The sequence below is a fragment of the Piliocolobus tephrosceles genome, chromosome 20, assembly GCF_002776525.5.
Source record: "Piliocolobus tephrosceles isolate RC106 chromosome 20, ASM277652v3, whole genome shotgun sequence".
Lineage (NCBI taxonomy): Eukaryota > Metazoa > Chordata > Mammalia > Primates > Cercopithecidae > Piliocolobus > Piliocolobus tephrosceles.
Genome location: NC_045453.1, coordinates 7,246,061 through 7,263,885, shown reverse-complemented (window position 1 = coordinate 7,263,885; position 17,825 = coordinate 7,246,061). Strand labels below are relative to the sequence as shown.

General features: G+C 39.5%; 1 protein-coding gene across 7 annotated transcripts in view; it reads right to left on the bottom strand.

Annotated features, from left to right (window-relative positions):
• The window catches only part of ITCH (itchy E3 ubiquitin protein ligase), a 137,270-nt gene that overhangs the window by 32,795 nt on the left and 86,650 nt on the right, over positions 1-17,825 (bottom strand). For 6 of the 7 annotated variants that reach the window (XM_023220458.1, XM_026455250.1, XM_023220463.1 and 3 more), the window contains 2 exons: positions 12,207-12,291; positions 7,431-7,559 (listed from right to left, as the gene is read on the bottom strand). In XM_023220458.1, the coding sequence (XP_023076226.1) occupies positions 7,431-7,559; positions 12,207-12,291 (214 nt within the window). The remainder of the gene's footprint in view (positions 1-7,430; positions 7,560-12,206; positions 12,292-17,825) is intronic. The other variant, XM_023220465.1, reaches the window with a different exon arrangement.

Genomic DNA, 17,825 nt, shown 5'->3' with positions numbered 1-17,825 from the left:
ATCTAAGAGGGCTAAGTTAAATGGGTTTTATTTGAGAATGCTGTCTATCCCAACATCGATTCCCTCTTTTATCCTTAAGTAAAACCCTTGTTATTTAACTGAACAGAATGCTACATATAATAAAGACTACATTTCTCTATATGGCCATGTGACTTAAGTCTCTAAGTGAAAGTGGCATATGAAACTTTCAAGAAGGATCTTTTTGGCCAGGTGCTGTGGCTCACACCTGTAAATCCCAGCACTTTGGGAGGCTGAGGTGGGTGGATCACCTGAGGTCAGGAGTTTGAGACCAGCCTGACCAACACAGTGAAACTCTGTCTCTACTAAAAATACAAAAATTAGCTGGGCGTGGTGGCAGGTGCCTCTAATCCCATCTACTTGGGAGGCTGAGGCAGGAGAATCACTTGAATCTGAGAGTTCAAGGCTGCAGTGAGCTGAGATCGCACCACTGCACTCTAGCAAGGGCGACAAAGCTAGACTCCGTCTCAGAAAAAAAAAAAAAAAAAAAAAAAAAAGGAAGGATCTTCTAAAAGAGAGCTAAAACAGCTAAAAAGTATGTGTGTGTATGTGTGTTTTGTTTTACTCCAAATTCCAGCCTGGAGTATGACTCTGATAGCTTAAGTTTCAGAAGCTGTCACAGACCATGAGGTGATGTTGAGGAATGAGACCACACTCTAGAATGGCAGAAAGAAGAAATTTTGATAACTAATGACACCATAGGATTATCTTGGATTATCTTCCTCTGAAAAATTCAATGTATATCAGTGTACAAATACAACTGATTTTGTACATTGACTTTATATTCTGTTATGCTGTTAAATTCACTTACTAGTTCTAGTAATTTTTTCTAGATTCTTTATGATTTTCTGTATATGTATGTTATTTGTGTGAGGGGAAAAGAGACAGTTTTACTTCTTCCTTTCCAATTTATACATCTTGTATTTCTTTTCTTTTCTTTTTTTTTCAGATAGAGTCTCGCTCCATCTCCCAGGCTGGAGTGCAGTGGTGCAATCTCTGCTCACTGTAACTTCTGACCCAGAGGTTCAAATGATTCTCCTGACTCAGCCTCCTGAGTAGCTGGGATTACAGGTGCCCACCAATATGACCGAATAATTTTTTGTATTTTTAGTAGAGACGGGGTTTAGCCATGTTTGCCAGGCTGGTCTTGAACTCCTGGCCTCAAGTGATCCACCTGTCTCAGCCTCCCAAAGTTCTGGGATTACAGGCATAAGCCACCGTGCCTAGCCTGTATTTCTTTTTCTCATCTCACTGCACTGGGTAGGAATACCAACACAATGTTAAGTGAAGTGGTGTCAATAGATATCCTTGTCTTATTCTTGATCTTGTGAGGTATTTCATCATTAATTGTGATGTTGGCTGTAAGCTTTTGTCAAATTTTTTCCTGGTAAAACAGCTTCTGGCCGGGCGCAGTGGCTCACGCCTGTAATACTAGCACTTTGGGAGGCCGAGGTGGGTGGATCACAAGGTCAGGAGATCGAGACCAGCCTGGCTAACATGGTGAAACCCCGTCTCTACTAAAAATACAAAAAATTAGCTGGGCGTGGTTGCAGGTGCCTGTAGTCCCAGCTACTTGGGAGACTAAGGCAGGAGAATGGTGTGAACCCGGGAGGCGGAGCTTGTAGTGAGCCAAGATCACGCCACTGCACTCCAGCCTGGGCAATAGAGTGAGACTCCATCTCAAAAAAAGTATCCAAGGTAGCTGAGAGTTTATCATAAATTTGCATTTTGTCAAAAGCTTTTCCTGAAATTATCACATGACTTTTCTCCTTTAAGCTAGTTTGTTTGTTTTTTTTGACTCATGGTGTTTTTTTTGACTCATGGTCTCACTCATTCCAGGGTGGAATGCAGTGGCCTGAAACCTCGTCTCTACTAAAAATACAAAATTAGCCAGGCATGGTGGCACACGCCTGTAATCTCAGCTACTCGGGAGGCTGAGGCAGGAGAATCGCTTGAATCAGGGAGGCAGAGGTTGCAGTGAGCCGATATCGGGCCATTGCACTCCACCTGGGCAACAAGAGTGAAACTCCATCTCAAAAAAAAAAAAAAAAAGAAAGAAAGAAAGAAAGAAAGAAAAAAAGAAAGAAAGAAAGAAAGAAAGAAAGAAAGAAAGAAAGAAAGAAAGAAAGAAAGAAAGAAAGAAAGAAAGAAAGAAAGAAAAAAAGAAAAGAAAGAAAGAAAGAAAAAAGAAAATGTTTCCATCACTTGTATTTTATGAATGAATTTGAATATGATTGATTAACTTATAAGTTTGATAAACTTTACCAGTGACACCATCTAGGCCAGAATTTTCTTCATGAGAAATATTTTTCTTCTTTTTCTCTTTTCTTTTTTGGGCCTCGGCCTCCCAAAGTGCTGGGATTACAGGCGTGAGACACCACGCCCAGCCTTTTTGTTTTGAGACAGGGTCACACTCTGTCACCCAGGCTTAAGTACAGTGGCGCGATCTCGGTTCACCACAGCCTCCTGGGCTCAAGCAATCTTCCCACCTCACCCTACAAAGTAACTGGGACTACAGGCATGCACCACCACACCTGGCTAATATTTTGTATTTTCTGTAGAGATGGGGTTTCACCATGTTGCCTAGGCTGGTCTTTAATTCTTGAGCTCAAGTGATCTGCCCACCTTGGCCTCCCAAAATGCTGAGATTACTGGCGTGAGCCACTGGGCCTGCCCTTAAAAATTATTTAATTATGCATTTGATTTATCAGCTATAGAGATATTTAGACTTACTATCTGTTCTTGTGTCCATTTTGGTGACATACCTTTTAAAGAATTTGTCCATTTGATCTAAAATGTTAACTTTATTGGCATAAATATACCCTTTATTATCCTTTTAATGTCTATAAAATATACAGTAATGTCCCTCTTTTTTTCTCTACAGGTTTAATTACTAAGGGTTGTTAATATTATTCATGTTTACCAAAAATTTATCTTCTAGCTTTGGGTGCTCCATTGTTTCTTTTCCACTTCACTGAGTTCTGCTTTTATTTATTTCCTTTCTTGTACTTACTTTAGGTTTAGTAACTTTCCTTTTTCTAGCATCTGAATGTAAAAGCAGAGATCACTGATTTTATCTTTCCTATATTCTCATCTACTTCTTTAAAACAAAAAGTTTCCCTCTGAAGACTACTTTACTTTAGTTAAATCCCACAAATTGTGATATGTGGTGTTTTAATTATTATTCAAAATAAAATATTTCCTGATTTTTCTTGTAACTTCTTTTTTGAGCAATGGTAATGGTGTGGTGGAAGTCCCGCTGGACTGTTTTTAAATGATGGGGACAAATACACTTCTATCTTACATAAACTACTATTATTTTAGTGTTTTCTATTATATGCACCCAAACTTACTGTAACTAAAATGAATGATAGAATAATATTATTGATAATTTATCCCCATATCTAAATTACCTCTGTATTTCATTAATACCAAATTGGCCTGATTTCCCAATTTCTGTTTTAAACATAAAAGTTGTTAATGTGTAGAAGTATAAAATTAGAAGGTAACAGGGAACCACCTTTGCTCTAAGCAAGCCACACTATAAGAAAACTACAGACCAACATCCCTTATGAACACTGATGGAAGAATACTAAATAAAATATCAGCAAAAAAATCTCAGCAGCATATTAAAAGCCTACTTTAATCCTTTTGACTAAGTAGGATTTATTCCTCGAATGCAAAAATGGCTATTATATCTATGGATATAATAGACATATCTAGGGATATGTCTAAATATCCCTATAGCTGATAAATCAAATGCATAATTAAAGCTATGAAAAATCAACGTAATATACCACATTAACAGAATGGGGGGGGGGGGAATCACATGATCATCTCAATTGATACCAAAAAAGGATTATACAAAATTCAATATACTTCCATGATAAAATACTCCACAAAAGGGATAGGAAACACTAGGAATAGAGGGAAACTACCTCAATATAATAAAAGGTACATATAAAAATCTAACAGCAAACATCACATTCAATGGTTAGTTTTTTAAGATGAGGAACAATACAAGAATGCCTACTTTCGCCACCTGTAGTCAACATAGCATCCAGAAGCTCTAGCCAAAGGAATTAAGAAAAAAAAAAAAAAAAAAAAAAAAGATATCCAAATTGGGAAGAATAAAACTTATCTATTTTCAGAAGCTATGATATTTTATGAAGAAAACACTAAATATTCCACAACAAAAAACCCTGCCAGAATAAGTGAATTCAGGAAAGTAGCAGCTTACAAAGTCAACACACAATAATCAGTTCCATTTCTATATACTAAGAATAAACAAATGAAAAGAAAATTAAGAAAACAATTCCATTACAATAGCATCACAAAGAATAAAAAATACTTAGGAATTAACCAAGAAGGCAAAAGACTTGTACACTGAAAACCACAAAACACTGCTGAAATAAATTAAAGAAAACACAAAGATATCCACATTCATGGATTGGAAGACTTAATATTGTCAAGATGACCACACTACTCCAAATTGATATAGATATTGAATCTATATCGGTCAATATAGATTTTATTGATTTTATACATTCAATAAAAGCCCCTATCAAAATCCAAATGACCTTTTTTTTTTTTTTCAGAAATAAAAAAATCCATCCTAAAATTCATATGGACTCTCAAAGGACCCTGAATAGCCAAAGGAAGCTCGAAAAAAGAACAAAGTTGGAGGACACATACCTTCCTGATTTGAAAACTTGCTACAAAGTTATAGCGTGGTATTGGCAAGTCAGACATACAGACCAACAGAATAAACAGCGCAGAAATAATGCCTTGCATATATGGTAAAATGCTATTGACAATGGTGCCACAATCATGCAATGAGGAAAGGACAGTCTTTTCAACAAATAATGCTTGGGAAAATTGGACATTCACATGTAAAAAGATGAAGTTGGACCCTTACCCAACAACATATACAAAATTTAACACAAAATGGATAAAAGATCTAAATGTAAGAGCTAAAATTAAAGAACTCTCAGTCCAGGTGTGGTGGCTCACGCCTGTAATCCCTGCACTTTGAGAGGCTGAGGCGGGCAGATCATGAGGCCAGGAGTTTGAGACCAGCTTGCAACGTGGTAAAACCCTGTCTCTACTAAAAAATACAAAAATTAGCCAGGCGTGGTGGTGCGTGCCAAAAACCCCAGCTACTCAGGAGGCTGAGGCAAAAAGAATCGCTTGAACCCAGGTGGCAGAGGGTGCAGTGAGCTGAGATCTTGCCACTGTACTCCAGCTTGGGCGACAGAGTGAGACTCTATCTCAGAAAAAAAAAAAAATAACTCTCAGAAGAAAACTTAGGGCAAAGCTTTATGACACTGGATTTGGCAATGACTTCTTGGATATGACTCCAAAGGTACAGGTGACAAAGAAAAAATTGACAGGCAAGGCACAGAGCCTCACGCCTGTAATCCCAACACTTCTGGAGGCCGAGGTGGGCGGATCACCTGAGGTCGGGAGTTCAAGATCAGCCTACTCACAAGGAGAAACCCTAACTTCTACTAAAAATACAAAATTAGCTGGGCATGGTGGTGCATGCCTGTAACCCCAGCTACTCGAGAGGCTGAAGCAGGAGAATTGCTTGAACCCAGGAGGCGGAGGTTGTGGTAAGCCGAGATCGCACCATTGCACTCCAGCCTGAGCAAAAAGAGCGAAACTCCATCTCAAAAAAAAAAAAAAGAAAAAAGAAAAAATCGACAAATCAGACATCAAAATCTAAAATGTTTTATGCATGAAAGGGCACTATCTGCAGTAAAAAGGAAACCACAGAATGGGAGAAAATAATTGCAAATCATGTATTTGATAAGGGATTAACACCCAGAATATATAGAGAACACCTAAAACTCAATTGCAAAAGAAAAGAAAAACAACAACAACAAATGGGCAAAGGACTTAAAGAGACATTTCTCCAAAGATACATAAATGGCCAAGAAGCATATGAAAAGATACTCAACATTACAAATCATTAGAAAAACCACAATGAAATACTACATTAAGGATGGCTATTTAAAAAAGACGATGATGACGAAGAAAAACAAAAACAAAAACAGGAGAGCTAATGAGAATGTACAGAAATTGGAATTCTTCTGCACTAGGGGGGAAATGTAAACTGGCATAGATACTCTGAAAAACAGTATGGTGGTTCCTCAAAAAATTAAATAGAGAATTAATATTTAATCCAGCAATTCCACTTTTGGGTATAGATACAAAAGTCATCGAAGTAGGAACTCAAACAGATATTTGGTTTTTGGTGTTTTTTTGAGACGGAGGGAATCTTACTCTGTCACCCAGGCTGGAGTGCAGTGGCATGATCATGACTCACTGCAACCTCTGCCGCCTGGATTCAAGCCGTTGTCCTGCCTCAGACTCCCAAGTAGCCGGGATTACAGGTGTGTGCCACCATGCCCAGCTAATTTTTGTATTTTCAGTAGAGATGGGGTTTTGCCATGTTGGCCAGGCTGGTCTCTAACTCTTGATCTCAGGTGATCCACCCGCCTTGGCCTCCCAAAGTTCTGGGATTACAGGCATGAGCCACTGCGCCCGGCCTTAAGCAGATAATTGTATACCAATGGTCAGAGCAGCATTATTTACAATACTCCCCCCAAAAACGGAAACAATGCAAATATCTGTGAATAAACAAAATGTGATATATATATACACAGTGGAATATTATTCAGCTTCAAAAAGGAATGAAAATGTTGATACACAATACAACATGGGTGAATCTTGAAGACATGACCTTAGTGAAATAATTCAGAGACATAAGAATAAATATTGTATGACTCTAATAATATAGATACTTAAAGTAGTCAAATTCATAGAGAAAGAAAGTAGAATGCTGGTTACCAGGTCTGCTAAAGTTACTGTTTAAAGGGTACAGTGTTTCAGTGTGGAATGATGAAAACATTCTGGAGCTGGATGGTGGTAATGATTATGCAACAATATGAATGTGCTTAATGCCACTGAACTGTACACATAAAACAAGAAACTTTAGGTTACATATTTTCCCACAAAAAAAGTCATAAAGCAAATAAGCAAATCAAAATGTTACTTTCTCAGAAATGGGGTAGGGGAGAATGAGAGCTTTTTTAAAGTCAAAAAGTAATGGGAATGAAAGAAGCTGAAAATCAGAAATCAGAGATTAATTGGTAAGCAGTACAATATCTATAAATTCTACATAGTTTCATTTACTGCTGTGTGAACAAATGGTAAGAAATATGAAAATCTCTAGAATAAAATATCCAAGACGGAGACGGAAACGCAAAATACTTAATGAACAGAAACCTACTGTCAAGCTAACTCAAGAAATACTAAGACTTCCACTCCTTGCTAATACAAATCTTTATATCAAAATCTGAAGGACCAGTTTTTTACTCTTAATCTACAATGTTTAGAAAACTTACAGGGCAGATTTTCCTGTGCGGGGATCTATATAGGTGGTAGTTCTTCTATTGTGGTCCACAAAATATGCAATTCCATCCACTGTGAATCTCATTTCCCAACCTTCAGGTAAGGGCTTTTCATTTAATTGACTACAAAACACAGGAAAAAACATAAACAAAAATATTAAAAAGTTGCTTGTTTGCCAAGTACAGAAGCCACAAATGTCAATAAACATAGCAGAAATCTTTTAGAAAGCCATTCAGTTCGGTAATTTCAGTTGTATACTAGACATCTATGTGGGCATCCTACAAACAGGTTAAACTCAAAGTCCATCAACCACAATTCAAGTTTTCTGCCATCTACTTGGCTTATGTTCCCCATTAGCTAATGACTCACTCTAAACATCTTGTTAACCAAGTTCTAACCATTCTGCCTTAGAAGTCTTCGTGTTCATCTCTATTTCTAATCCCCAACATCATCCTTTCTCTGGCTTTGTTTCTCTTCTGCTTTTCTTTTTTTTTTTTTGAGATAGAGTGTCACTCTGTCACCCAGGCTGGAGTGTAGGGGCACGATATCTTGGCTTACTGCAACCTCCACCTCCCAGGTTCAAGCGATTCTCCTGCCTCAGCTTCCCGAATAGCTGGGACTACAGGCACCTGCCACTATGCCCGTGCCCAGCTAATTTTTGTATTTTTAGTAGAGACAGGGTTTCACCATGTTGGCCAGGCTCGTCTTGAACACCTAACCTTGTGATCCTCCCACCTCAGCCTTCCAAGGTGCTAGGATTACAGGCATGAGCCACTGTGCCCAGCTATCTTCTGCATTTTTTCAACAGTCACCTAACTCGTGTTCCTCATTTGATCTCACTCTAGGCCTGCTCTTATACTGATACTGCTAACAGAGTATCTTCCTAAAATAGAGATCTTATTAAATTAGCTGTCTCTGTAAAGTACTATCACTGTTCCACCGTTACCAATGATTATGATCTAAAGTTCTTCATATGGCATTCACTCAGCCTCTATACTCTGGCCTCAATGTTCCCTTTCAGGTTCATCTTTGCACCCAAACCTCTAACTCCCTTTCATGAATCCCATGATTTCACAGTGTATGGCCACTCAGCACTTCTTTAAATAATATATGATCTGTCACACCTCCAAATGAAGCTTTTCCCTTTGTCCCATATTATCTATTGTTTTTCTACTAAGGCAACTCAAAAAAGAGATATTTTAAGAGAAAGAATCTCGACCAGGTGCGGTGGCTCATACCTATAATCCCAGCATTTTGGGAGGCCGAGGCGGGCGAATCACGAGGTCAGGAGATCGAGACCATCCTAGCTAACACGGTGAAACCCTGTCTCTACTAAAACTACAAAAAATTAGCCGGGCGTGGTGGCGGGCACCTGCAGTCCCAGCTACTCGGGAGGCTGAGGCAGGAGAATGGCGTGAACCCGGGAGGCGGAGCTTGCAGTGAGCCAAGATGGTGCCACTACCCTCCAGCCTGGGCAACAAAGCAAGACTCTGTCTCAAAAAAAAAAGAACAAAAAACAAAACAAAAAAAAGCTGGGTGTGGTGGCGCATGCCTGTAGCCCAAGTCACTTGGGAGGCTGAGACAGGAGGATTGCTGGAGCCCAGGAGGTCAAGGCTGCAGCAAGCCATGATCATGTCACTACACTCCAGCCTGGGTGACAGACTGAGACTTCGTCTCAAACAACAACAACAAAGCTGTATTCACTTAACTGAATACAAATGTCAATAAAATAGACTACCAAAAATGTAAAAAAGAGGTTTCTCAATTTTTATAATTACACTTGCAAGATAGGCTCAGTAACCAGCTGTTGTCTTGAAAATAGATAGAACTAGGTCATCTGTGTTGTTAAAACAGAATTCTAACTTTAGCTATAAAACTTTAAACATCTAAGAGGAAACAAAAAAATGGTAGCAAATTATAGAAAGGTGACTTCTTAAATTATATCCTTAGAAAAATTCTAAAAAGGAAGAAAATGTTATCTATGAAATTCTTCATTCTTCCTTTATGGAAAATGAATACATTTAAGTAAATGCAGTAACTCCATTTAAAAAGAAAATGGTCATTTCTTGGTAGGCAGAAAAAGCTATTTTAAGTTTAAAGCATATCTTCTTTTATTTTTAGTTTTAGCTTTTTGAGGCAGAGTTGCCCAAGCTGGAATGCAGCGGTGTGATCTTGGCTCAGTGCAACCTAACCCATACCTTCAGAACAAAAGTTTTTAAAACTTTTGAGCCATGGAATATCTGCGCTCATATTATAATTATACCAAAAGAGAGGTCTGGCTTTTGCCCTTAGCAACTTGGTGGTGATGTTTAACCCCTTGGAATGCACTGCGTATTGGGAATATCCTTGTTTGCCTGGAAGCTTTGATCACTGGACAGTCAATAATGCGATTTATAATGGAGGTTGTGGGACACGGCACATCAGTTCCAACCTCTGGAGGAACTAGAGACTAAGGGCATTAGCTCAAATCTCCAGTAAGGACTGGAGACAAAACGTCACCCACGAGGGCAGTATGTGATTAAGCCCCAATAAAAACCCTAGATACAAAAGACTTCCCTGGTTGGTGATACTCAACCTCAATGTGCACTGTCCCACAACAATGCTGGATGTTCAGAGCCTCCCAGACTCTGCCCTGTGCACCTCTTCCTTCTGCTGGTTTTATTTTGTATCCTTTCTTTATAACAAATGTGACTAAGAGGTTTCAATGAGTTCTCAGTATTTCTAGTAACTTATCATACCTAAGAGTGGTGGTGGCGGCCCCAAAATTTGTAGGCAGTTGGTCTGGAGCCGTCCTTTGGACCCCCAATATTGTAGCTGATGTCTGAAGTGAGCGCAGCAGTTTTGTGGAGGACTGTGTCCTCTGACTGTACAGTCTGCCAAATTCCTTGCAGAATGGAATCTTCTGGCAGTCTGATAAATGCATAGTATTATAGACTGTTACGGGTTGAACTGTGTCCTCCTTCCAAATGCATGTTTATATCCTGGCCCTCAATAACTCAGAATGTGACCTTATTTGGAAACAGAGTTACTGCAGATGTATTAAGATGAGGTCATACTGAAGTACTGTGGGCCACTAATCCTATAGGACTGATGTCCTTATAAACAGGAAATTTGGGTACAGATAGACATATAGACAGGAAGAATGCCATGTGAAGACTGGATTCATGCTGCCACAAGCCAAGGAGCTACAAGAAGCCAGGAGAAAGACCTGGCACAGATCACTTCCTAGTATCTTTGGAGTGAGCACGGCCCTGCTGACATCGTGATCTCAAGCTTCTAGCCTCCACAACCCTGAGACAACACATTTCTGTAGTTTAAGCAACCTCCTTTGTGGTACTTTGTTAAGGCAACCCTAGCAAACTAATATGCATACTAGTATAAAATGTTACAAAGATAAACCATTATATATACATAACTTTCAAAACATTATCCCTATAATCCCAGCTACTCACGAGGCTAAGGCAGGAGAATCGCTTAAAGACAGGAGTTTGAGAACAGCCCAGGCAACGAAGAGAGAACCTTGTGATAATATATATATATCTTTATTAATAAATTAACTAGCAAGTCCTTGTAATGATGTATATAAACAAGTATTTAGAGAGATCTGCAACAGGCTGGGCGCGGTGGCTCAAGCCTGTAATCCCAGCACTTTGGGAGGCCAAGACGGGTGGATTATGAGGTCAGGAGATCAAGACCATCCTGGCTAACACGGTGAAACCCCGTATCTACTAAAAAATACAAAAATCTAGCCAGGCGAGGTGGTGACGCCTGTAGTCCCAGTTACTCGGGAGGCTGAGGCAGGAGAATGGCGTAAACCCAGGAGGTGGAGCTTGCAGTGAGCTGAGATCCGGCCACTGCACTCCAGCCTGGGCGACAGAGCAAGACTCCGTCTCAAAAAAAAAAGATATCTGCAACAACCACAGAATATTTTTTAACACCCTTTGACTTCTACTGATGGCAAAGTCCTAGGCATTCTTAATCCTACATGGTAGTAGCCTACTTTCATAATGGAAGAAGATACTAAATTTCCATTAAAGAGTAATAAAACTGAGTACGTATTTTCTTCCCCCTTGAAGCCACATACCCTGGATTCTTAACCAGTGATCTCAGGTTAAGAAATCCTGATTTAGAATCACTAATCTGTTCTTAGTAATTAAAAATAATATATATATGTTAATAAGTATATTCTCATGTGCCAGATAATTTTTTTGTTTTTTCTATCTTTTTTTTTTTTGAAACAAGCTTTTTTTTTTTGAAACAGGCCTAAACCTGTCCTCCAGGTTGGAGCGTACTGGCACAATCACGGTTCACTGCAGCCTCGACTTCCTGGGCTCAGGTGATCCTCCCACCTCAGTCTTCCAAGTAGCTGGGACTACAGGTATACATGCCAACACACCCAACTTTTGGGGATTTTTTTTTTGTAAAGAAAGGGTCTCAAAAAAAAAAAAAAAAAAAAAAAAAAGAGACAGGGTCTCACTGGTTACACAGGTCTTGAACTTCTGGCCTCAAATAATCCTCCCTCCTTGGCCTCCCAAAGTGCTGGGATAATGGGCATAAGCCACCATGCCCAGCCAAAGTTTTTTCCTGTACTTTGAAGAAATCTTCAAACTTTCCATTAGATGAAAATAGTATAATTTTCTCTTTCCAAAGTATGTAGTGATTAATGTTTTAGGTCTTTGGCAAAAGAATATGAACTTTGATTTTCTTCAGTTGTTAGAAATAAGGTATAATCTTTAAGAGATTAAATATACACAAGTAACTATTCTTACCCTTGACTTCTGGGGTCTTCCCATTGTGTAATTCGAGTGTTGTGGTTGACGAAATATACTCTGCCATTGCTGTCTGTTCTCTTCTCTTTGGGAAAGGCAGAGGCGGGGGAAAGCAAAGCATTAGCATTGGCATAGTCTTCTTGCTCAAGGTAAAATAAAATTATCTGAATTTGCCCATTTCTCATTGCATTGTTTATTTTACAGTTTTTAAATCACAGCTTTAAAAGGTTTAATTTATTCTTTGACTATTAAATGCACATCCTTACTGAAGTTATAGAAGTATTACATCTTAGAAGCTACGTAGATGTACTTTATAATGTCCTAATCATAGGACCTTTCTACTCAATCCAACCAACAGCAGCAAGAATAATGAACAGTTATTTGGTTTTTCACACAGGACCTTCATTTTATTCTTAATGGTCCCATAGGGTAGGTGAATTCATCTTTATCCTTAAGATAAGAAAACTCAGATAGGTTAAATAATCTACCTGAAACCTCAGAATTAAGTAGCAGAGATGAGATGGAAACTCAGGTCTCCATTTAGGGATTTTTTTTTCCATACCACATCATTTCATTCATTAAAATATAATAAGGAGCCAGGTGGGGTAGCTCAGGCCTGTAAACCCAGCACTTTGGGAGGCCAAGGTGGGTAGACTGCTTGAGCTCAGGAGTTTGAGACCAGCCTGGGCCACATGGTGAAACCTCGTCTCTACAAAAAATATAAAAAAATTAGTGGGCCGTGCTGGCAGCCCACTAATATATATATTTAATATATATTAAATATAAATTTGTATATGTAAATACACACACACACACACAGACATATATATATATATATATATATTTTTTTTTTTTTTGGATACAAGGTCTCACTTTGTCACCCAGGCTGGAGTGCAGTGGTGTGATCTCAGCTCACTACAGCCTTGACCTCCCAGGTTTGGGCAATCCTCCTGCCTCAGCCCTGCACCTTGCGCAATTTTATTTTTAGAAACTAAGCTTTTTAAAAAGTTTGAATCCATTCTGTCATCTTTAATACATCAGTTATTCATTCTGAGACATGTTGAACAAATTAAAAAATTAGGATACTGGAAGAGTCCCATCTTTTGAAGAATTAATTGGTAACGGGACACAGAAGCAACTTGCAGGGCTAAAGCAAGAAAGTTGCCTGAACCTGGGAGGTCAAGACTGCAGTGAGCCCTGTCTCAACAAATGAAAAAAACACGACAAAAAAATATATATATATATATATATATTATATATATATATATATGTATGTATACACACACACGCGTGCACATATAACATATAAAAATATACATAAAATAAGGAAATAATGTAACTTTTTTGGTATATGCCAGGCATTATTCAACTAGAAAAGACCTTATTTTTTTTCTTAATATACTTAACATATCTCATTCCTTAATATACCCAGTTCCAAAATCCTAAATATCTACAGTAACTTTCTATACAAGGGATAGGAAACAGAACTCAGTTCTCTAATTACTGCATCTAAAGCTGCTGCTTGTTCCCCAACTGCCTCTTGCTTTAGAATTCTCCTTGTTTTCTTGTTCCCAGTCTACAAAATTTTACCTTCTTTCCTGAGATCTCCCCATTAAGGTTTAGAAGATGTGAATACTGGCAGGGCACAGTGGCTCACGCCTGTAATCCTAGCACTTTGGGAGGCTGAGGCGGGTGGATTGCCTGAGCTCAGGAGTTCAAGACCAACCTGTGCAACATGGTAAAACCCCGTCTCTACTAAATTGCAAAAAAAAAAAAAAAATTAGCTGGGCATGACAGTGTGCACCTGCAGTCCCAGCAACTCGAGAGGCCGAGGCAGGAGAACTGCTTGAACCTGGGAGGTAGAGGTTGCAGTGTGCTGAGATGGTGCCACTGGATTACAGCTTGGCGAGAGAGCAACAATCCGTCTCAAAAAAAAAAAAAAAAAGTGGGTATAATTTTCTCTTTTAATAAACAAGTTAAATAGACTTGAAATTTTAATTTAAGTTCTGCTAATTTTGAACTACTGACTTCTCTGTCCCATTACCAATGAATTCTTCAAAAGATGGGACTCTTCCTGTATCCTAAATTTTTTATTTGTTCAACATGTCTCAAAATGAATAATTGATGTATTAAAGATCATAGAATGAATTCAAACTTCTTTAAAAGCTTAGTTTCTAAAAATCAGCATTTTAAACAAAAATTTAAGCTTAATCCAGGTTGACATGGCTAATTTTTATTTCCTGTGGTTTGAAAAATTGGTTAACTATTGGCCACTGTGGCTCACGCCTGTAATCCTAGCACTTTGGGAGGCTAAGGCAAGCAGATGCCCCGAGGTCATGAGTTTGAGACCAGCCTGGCCAAAAGGTCAAAACCCCATCTATATTAAAAATACAAAAATTAGCTGGGCATGGTGGTGGGCACCTGTAATCCCAGCTTCTAGGGAGGCTGAGGCAGGAGAATCGCTTGAACCCGGGAGGCAGAGGTTGCAGTGATCCAAGATGGTGCCATTGCACTCCAATCTGGGCGACAAGAGCAAAACTCCATCTCAAAAACAAAAAAAAAAAAAAAAAAGAAAAAGAAAAAGAAAAATTGGTAGCTATTTTTCAAATAACACTTGAGATCATTTGGATCAGTTTTAGGCCAAATTATAGTCTTGTCAATTCGTATTTGGTAATATTTATTTCCAACACTGATTCCATGATTTCAAGTAGCAGTGATAACAGAGGTTACAATGGATGTTAACTACTTGAGTATCACAAACTTGATTCTGACGTTTAAAGCTACCTTCTGCCAGGCGCGGTGGCTCAAGCCTGTAATCCCAGCACTTTGGGAGGCCGAGACGGGCGGATCACAAGGTCAGGAGATCGAGACCATCCTGGCTAACACAGTGAAACCCCGTCTCTACTAAAAAATACAAAAAACTAGCCGGGCGAGGTGGCGGGCGCCTGTAGTCCCAGCTACTCCGGAGGCTGAGGCAGGAGAATGGCATAAACCCGGGAGGCGGAGCTTGCAGTGAGCCGAGATCTGGCCACTGCACTCCAGCCTGGGTGACAGAGCCAGACTCCATCTCAAAAAAAAAAAAAAGCTACCTTCTATGTCAGCTGAGCTTAAAATGAAAATAGAACTCCAGTGTGCATAATAGACAGAAAAGTGGGACTCTGCCTCTCATGACACATAGGTTTTGCTGGTCAAGGCATCTTCAGTGCATAAGCTTATCACTAACTCAAAGGCCGTCTCTAAAGAAAAACATAATCACCCACAGTGTTACAGCTTGCTCTTGTTAACATGACAGCAAGGTAAGTTCATGTCTTGGCAGTAGCATTAAATTTTAAAAATTTATTTGCAGAATACAGAATTCTCTCTTTCTTCTTCTTCTTCTTCTTTTTTTTTTTTTTTGAGATGGAGCCTTGCTCTGTCACCCAGGCTGGACTGGAGTGCAGTGACGCGATCTCAGGTCACTGCAGCCTCAACCTCTCAGGTTTAAGCAATTCTTCTGCCTCAGCCTCCCAAGTAGCTGGTACTACAGACACCCGCCACCACTCCCAGCTAATTTTTGTATTTTTTGTAGAAACAGGGTTTCACCATGTTGGCCAGGCTGATCATGAACTCCTGACCTCAGGTGATTCACCTGCCTCAGCCTTCCAAAGTGCTGGAATTACAGGCATGAGCCACCACACCTGGCCAGAATTCGCTTTCTCGTTTAAAAATATATATCCAAACAATTTTTATAACCTAAAAATAATACCCTAAGTACATAGCTGAGCACATACTCAACTTTTTTCTTTCTTTCTTTTTTTTTCTTGAAACAGAGTCTCACTCTGTTGCCCAGGCTGGAGTGCAGTGATACAATCACAGCTCACTACAGCCTTGACCTCCCAGGCTCAAGCAATCTTCCCACTTCAGCCACCCAAGTAGCTGGAACTATAGGCATGCCACACCCAGCTAATTTTTGTATTTTTTGTAAAGATGGGGTTTTACCATGTTGCCCCAGCCTGACCTCGAACTCCTGGACACAAGCCTTGGCATCCCAAAGTACTGGGATTACAGGCGTGAGCCACTGTAATTGCCGTTCATCTTTACCTGTCAGCAAAGTTCAGATTTCAGACCAAGATTTTGCTTTCAGAAGATAACATGAGGCAAGAGAAAATTAATAGCAAATATTTTTCCTGTATATATTCTAAGTATATGCTGCTGAGATCAGCCTTGACACACTTGTGAACTGAAGGCTCAGAGAGGAAGTGCTGTGGCTGTAGAACTGATTTCTTTGTTGAAAAATGACATGATAGGCCGGGCGCGGTGGCTCAAGCCTGTAATCCCGGCACTCTGGGAGGCCGAGACGGGCAGATCATGAAGTCAGGAGATCGAGACCATCCCGGCTAACACGGTGAAATCCCATCTCTACTAAAAAATACAAAAAACCAGTCAGGCGAAGTGGCAAGCACCTGTAGTCCCAGCTACTCGGGAGGCTGAGGCAGGAGAATGGCGTAAACCCGGGAGGCGGAGCTTGCAGTGAGCTGAGATCCGGCCACTGCACTTCAGCCTGGGCGACAGAGTGAGACTCCGTCTCCAAAAAAAAACAAGAGAAAAATCACATGATAAACAATACTGAAATTACTGAACATCAAATCCAAATGCACATTAGAATACTTCCTGACTTGATGAATAAAACAAAAAAAAACAGATACTTCTTGTCATTCTATGTATTCTTTCACAGTAACGAGGAAAATTAGGAAATATCTTCATACTTGGAGAAACACCTACACAAAGCCCTATTAAATAATACTGGTGAACCAAGTGTTCTTTGTTCTCCACCCTCTATAGTATGTGCATGTGTTAAAAATTCTTCATTGCCTAGCTAAGCATGGTGGCACACAACTGTAATTCCAGCTACTCAGGAGGCTGAGGCAAGAAAACTGCTTGAGGCCAGGAGTTCAAAGCTGTAGTGTGCAATTACTGTGCCGGAGAACAGCCTGGGCAACACAGGGAGATCCCATCTCTAAAAAACAAATTCTTCACTGTCAGCTTATGAGGTAGTAATGTCTAGTCTTAGCATATAAAAGTCTGAAAGGGTGCAGGCTGTAATCTGGGATTCTATCAACCTGGGTCAATCCTGAAAGTATGTCAGGTGGGTCGCTTCATCTGATATAGTACCAGTGTTGTCACTGGTTCTACAAGTAAGGTATATGCCCCAAAGGCAGAGGGTTATAAAGTAGTGCTCAGTCCGAGTAGGATAATCATAAACACCTGTAGGAAGGGGCACTACTTCAACATGTGAAATGTGAAACTTAAAAATAAGCAGACTGTAAGATAACAGAACAAGACTCTAATAACCTGGCTAAGCTGGATCTTTAACACAGTATTCTAGCAAAGCATTGTTGGCTAAAGTAAAAATGAGAAAGATCTGGATGTTAAAGAAAACGATGAATACAGAAGGCAAGGACCAGCTTGCAGGAAAGGCTTTTCTGATAAAGGAAATGGAGCTCACAATTCAGGTTTCTATAAGCAAGAGGCAATTTTTTCTACACCTGCCCTAGAGAAGGAGTAAAACAGTTTGTTTCTGACCATAACTATGAAGCAGGTCATAGTTTTTCTGCAACCTTTTTTTTTTTTTTTTGAGAC